Source organism: Zingiber officinale, chromosome 1B, assembly GCF_018446385.1.
Source record: "Zingiber officinale cultivar Zhangliang chromosome 1B, Zo_v1.1, whole genome shotgun sequence".
NCBI classification, from domain to species: domain Eukaryota; kingdom Viridiplantae; phylum Streptophyta; class Magnoliopsida; order Zingiberales; family Zingiberaceae; genus Zingiber; species Zingiber officinale.
The window spans coordinates 60,083,528-60,089,527 of record NC_055986.1 but is presented as its reverse complement, the minus strand read 5'-3'; the positions used below and the strand labels follow the sequence as shown (position 1 = coordinate 60,089,527).

Sequence of the window (6,000 nt, the reverse complement as noted above, 5' to 3'; positions counted from 1 at the left end):
TTTTTTGTATAGAAAAATCTGTTACAGTAGTCATTATTGTATGAGTTCAACGCGTGTGTCACACTAGTTTAGATAAAAAATAAAAATTCTGGTATAGCAAAGATAAATAACACTAATGAAAAATTCTTTGATAGACTTGGTTTAAGAAAAATATAAAAGCAAATATTCTCTCAGGCCTGTTGTTGGGACGGCTTGGAATTTTTAATGGTCCAACCAATTGCTTAATATATGATTAATCAGTTCTCTCTCACGGTTTAGTATATGCATTTTGAACCGTCCGATAAAGGAAATATGGACGTCTGGATCTATGCCAGCCCCATGAAGATGAGAAGGCGCCATGGCTCAAAGGGCCGTGTATAAACCAGCCGCACGTCGGGATACCCTTGTCCAAAAGTGGCTTGTAGGGTTTTAGTCTTGGCTTGCTGCACTGTTACTCATGAATATCTCCCGGGCCATCACCGGAGTGCTATCTCGCCACTCCCGCAATTCCACCAAATGGTTTTTCTCTCTCGGTTCCTCCTTCACAACCCAGCAGCTTGCATCTCTCTCTTCCTCGACGCTGAAGCGCACTTCCAATACAATCACCGAGCCTAAGCCTGAGGCGTCCTCTCCTGGGTTGTCGTCTTCGCCTGGTACCGAAGCGCCTGCTCCCCCCTCCCTGGAAAATTACAAGAAGTCGTCGGACCTGCCACGCCCGAAGGAGATACCCTTTCAACCGCAGATTCTTAACCAGGTGCACCTCGTCGGTTACGTCGGTGTGCCGGTTCAGCTTCAGATGTCACACAATGGATCCTGTGTCGCCTTCTCGGTTCTTACCTCTAAGAAGATCGAGGGGCTATTTTCATTCCGGTGCGCTTGCTTCTAAACTTGACGCCTTGACTTGATGATAAAATTTTGCTCTTGTTGACTTTGGTGTGGCTCTAGCCATTCCATTTTTGAAATACTATGAACAAGTGTTTTCTACACTAGAAACTAAAGATTTGTATCAATAGTTATGTTAGACTCATCGTGATTGAAATTCATCCTAGAAATTCGCTTAGTGATGACGTATGCTTTAGAAAAAAAAAATGACCATATACTAGCAGCATGATTTTTAAAAACCACTTTACAAGGCCACAAATTGACTATAGCTTGTCCAATGCATAAGTGTTTGCTTATGGCGATGCACTAAATTGACATGAACATTTATTTTGTGAGGGATATAAGATATTTCTTATGTTCATGTTATTTATATATTTGATTTACATATATTGTTGGTTAATATCAATTGCCATATCTAATGTATTTTGTATTGTGTACTTGACATTTCTGTTGATAAGAATTTATGAGATAGATGAATTTATTTATTTATTTTCTTGTAAATATGTTAATTATTTTTACCAGTATACGTATTGTTTTTGGTTTTTTGATATTGGTTGCATATGCCACCATGTACCACATATATACTAAGTGGTGGGTTGACCACATTAATGATTTTCGAGACCTTGCTAAGTGGTACACTTGTACTAAGAAGTACAAGAGATATTCAAATTTATGGTTTTCCTTTTGAAGTAATATGCACTAGTTGTGTTGGTAGGTGGTATTTATTAAAACTTTGAAACATAGGGGGTGTGAGAAAATATGATTTTGTAATCATGTTTATCCAAAAAAAAATTAGGTTAAAAATATTCCATAAATTATGGGATATAATAGAGTAGCGTTTTTATTGAAAAAGTCTACTATTTTATGAAAGATACTTCATGATATTAGTTTATAAAAGGGATTAAGGTCCTATATATTGGATAAGTTTTAGAGATAATACAATTTTCAATTTTTAACATGACATGAAAACAAACACTAGCGATCTTTCATGTCGCAACAATTAAAGCACCGCTAACCCTAGTCTCCTTCTCCCCTATTATGGAAGAACAAGATGAGGTTTTGGGTCCAAATATGCAAATCCTAACTAAAGCAAAGGAAAATAAGAGCAACAGTGACATGGAAGGCGGAGAATAGAAGCTGCAAGCCATCGGAGGCCTATTCTTTCGATGATCTTCACCTCCATGCTACGTTGTGCCAACACCTCTAGGATAAAATGAGTTTCAGGTTCCCATGCAGTTTTTTCACAAGCATTTCCACTTGTAATCTTTGGTTGGCATTCACTTCTTAATGAGGATGCTAGAACTGCCAAAATGATTGTGTACCTTGCCCCAATTGTCCATCTCCTTCTCATGTATGAGCCTCAAATTCGGTGCTCTGGCAGAACCTATGCCTTGATACTTGCACCAATGAGAGAGCTTTGCATGTAGGTTTATGAAATTCTGCAGAAATTGCTGCATTATCTTCATTGGATAGTTCCAGGTTATATTATAGGCTTAAAGAACAGGGCAAAAGAAAAGGCTTGATTGCGCAAAGGAATATCCATTCTAATGGCTACCCGTGGGCATCTGCTAGATTACCTAAAGAATACATCATCATTTGAACACAAAATTATGCTGGATAATCTTTTATGAAGTAGATAGGATTCTTGAATTGGGATTTGGAAAAGTAGTAGAGGAAATTCTAGACGATATTCTGGGTTCAAGTCAAACAATCATATTCCTTTAAAAGGAAAAAATTCCAACTCTGTCAAATGTTCCTGGTAGAACATGCTTCTTTCAGCAATCTTGAATGAAAAGTTGAACCATTTAGTCAATATCAGCTTAAAGAATCCAATCATGATTGACATGGATCAGAAGAAAAATCCTCACATGGCAAACACACTTTCAGTTGGAAATGCCACTTCAGCAAATGCCATTGATGGAGATTTGAAAATCTATAATGGACTTTCAAGTCTGACATTAGTAAATTATAACCTACCTGCTCAGGTAGTTCAAAAATATGTTCCTTAGTGGTTCAAGATTTGTGATTCTTCTCTTCATCCTAATTTATTTGAAGGAGAAACCTCCCAGAATATTGTTTTCTTTTCGATACTTGATGTAGTGGATTTCCATTATACCCTTATAAATGAATTTAAATGGTCTCCTTGTTCACTACAAGTGATGAAAGAGCAAAAATTTGACAGTAGGACCTTCAATTTGCATGGGTAAGGATGTAATTTTGAAAAGAAAGCATTATAATTGTGTACAAATATTGTTGCTTGAGGTTTGGACTTTCCTGGTGTATTCTTTGTTGTCAAAAGCGCTTGCTTTGCTTGCTTAAGCGCGAGATGCAAGCTTCATGCTTCTGAAAACTCGAAAGCACAAGAGGTTCAGGAAGCATTCGCTTTGTTGCGCTTCACGCAAAAGTGAAGCGTTCGCTTTTGCGCAAAGCGCAGAACTTTCCTCTTTTGTTCAATTTTTTTATTTTTTGTTTTTTGTATAAGTTTAAAGCCTTAAACCTCTTTAAATTTTCATATGCTTCAAACTGTTGCCTCTTCGCCGGCCTCTCGTCGCTATTGATCGTGCTTCTTTGTTTGCCTCTTCAAGGTAAGTGCTTCGTATCTCTTAATTTTTGTTTATTAGGATTTTTCCAATGTCTCCGCATCCTGTGACGCTTTCGGCGGCTCCGGATGCGTCGTGCCGTCACGGGACGCTTTCTGCGCAGCCGGAGTTGTCTGACAATGCATGTATTTTTTTTAAAGATTTAATTAAATCAAACAACTCCTAACTTAAATGAGGTATTTCGAATAGGTTTTATAAAGCCAAATTAAATTATCCGAATAAAATATATAAAAATATATTTAAAATAAAAAAATCAAATAAATTTTATTAATTAATATAAATCAGATTTAAAATTTATAAAAAATATATTTTAAATATTAAAAATCTGATTAATTTATATAAATCACATTTAAATATATAAAAATATATATATATTTTTTTATTAATTCAAATAAATTAGTAAATCGGATTTAAAATTTAAATACATAAAAAATATATTTAAAATAAAAAAATCAGATAAATTTTATTACTTAGATTTAAATATATAAAAATATATTTAAAATTTAAAAATTAAAAATCTAATAAGTTTTATTAATTCATATAAATCAGTAAATCAAATTTAAATATATAAAAAATATATTTAAAATAAAAAATTCTATTAAAATTTATTAATTCATATAATTAGTAAATCAGATTTAAATATATATAAAAATATTTAAAATAAAAAAATTCTAATAAATTCAATTAATTCATATAATTTATATTCTATAATTAATTTTTTTTCCTGTTCTATATTTTTTTATTGATTGATTATTATTGATTTTAGCGGTTTTGATTCTTAACTATGTCAAATACAACAATTCCATTAATTCTAAAGGATATTGCTTGGAATTATACAACATGTTCAGATCCTAAAAATTCAAATATTGTCAGTTGTATTTTTTTATAGTAAATAACAAATGACGAAATTTATCGACATAAACTATATTTAGTTGGAGGTAATAGAAATGTGAAAACTTGTCCGAAATGTCCTGAGAATGTTAAAGAAGAAATTAGAGAGTTCATGCAAAAAAAAGAGAGTACTTTGATGAATCAAATTGATGAAATTCCTCATTCTGATGAGATTGATGATTTGGATGAACATGAAGATGATCATCAAACTAATGTGAAAGGGAAACGACCAATATCTGATCCAAGCATCCATCCTACGGTCCAATATAAAAAGTGTAAACAAATTGGACCTATTAATCTTCGTTTTATAAAAGATGTTGATAAAATTGTGAAACAAAAAAAGGACAATTTGATGAAAATGAAAAGAAGTTAAGAGATATTGCAATTGAGAAATTTGCAAGATGAATGTATAATTCTAGAATTTCTTTCAATGCTATTACATATGATTCTTTTGAGCCTTGTATTGAAGTTATTGGACAATTTGGATCGGGGATGAAACCTCCATCATATCATGAAGTGAGGGTTAAGTATTTGAAGGAGTTGGCAAATACGAACTTGCTTCTCATCCTATGAAGAAGATCATGCTAAGTTTGGGTGCACAATCATGGCAGATGGATGGACGGATAAAAAGGGTAGGACTCTTTTAAATTTTCTGGTGAATAGTCCCAGAGGAAGCATATTTGTTGAATCAGTGGGTGCTTTAGGCTATTCTCACACAACTAACAAGATATTTGAGTTACTTTCTAAATTTGTGTATCATATTGGAGACAAAAATATAGTTCAGCAATGTCAGCGCTGGTAATATTTTAAATTTTTGTTACTTTAGTTAATAATTGGATCACATTTTTAATTCTTTTTTTATTAAATTTATTTGTTTTTTCAAGTTGTCCTTTGGAAAACCGATTTCCACACTTGTACTGGACTCATTGTTTGATTTATTGTTCGAGGATATATTCAAAATTCCTTATGCCAGAAAATTGCATGAACGAGCATTGATGGTGAATGGTTATATCTACAACAAACCACAAGTATTCAGCATGATGGGAGAGTTTACTTGACAGAGAGACATTGTAAGAACTTTAAAGCGGTTTCATATACAACAAGCAAATTTGATAAAGATGTTTAATCTAAAAGGTGGGCACATAGTCGATTTTCTAAAGAAGCTGGAAAATGTGTAGCAGAAATAATATTGATGCTTTCTTTTTGGAAACATATGGTTTTTGCATTAAAAGTTGGCAGCTCATTGCTGAAAGTATTGCGGTTCGTAGATGGTGAAAAAAGGTCTTCTATGAGTTATATTTATAAGTCAATCGACAGGGCCAAAGAAGCTATTGCTACGCCATTTAACATTAATGAAGAGAAATATTGTAGTATTTTTGAATTCATCGACAAAAGATGGAACGTTCAACTCCATTGACCTTTATGAATATTTCTTGAATCTAGAGTGTTTTTACTCAAAACCTGACATAGAAAATGATACAAAAGTAATGCAGGGTTTGTACAAGTGCATATCTTGATTGGTGAGAGGTGAGAATTTATAAGAAAAGATCAAGAATCAATTGGAAAAAAAATAAATCAGGACCTTTTGGTTTGCCAATGGCTATTCGACAAAGTACTTCAAAATCACTAGGTAAATTTGTAAATAATA

The 6,000-nt window shown here is 33.0% G+C and overlaps 1 protein-coding gene across 2 annotated transcripts in view; it reads left to right on the top strand.

Annotated features, from left to right (window-relative positions):
• Positions 1-366: 366 nt before the first annotated feature.
• Positions 367-6,000, top strand: part of LOC121967455 (protein OSB2, chloroplastic-like) — a 47,387-nt gene continuing 41,753 nt past the window's right edge. For both annotated transcript variants that reach the window (XM_042517711.1, XM_042517718.1), the window contains exon 1: positions 367-849. In XM_042517711.1, coding sequence (XP_042373645.1) covers positions 437-849 — 413 coding nt within the window. In that variant the 5' untranslated portion in view covers positions 367-436. The remainder of the gene's footprint in view (positions 850-6,000) is intronic.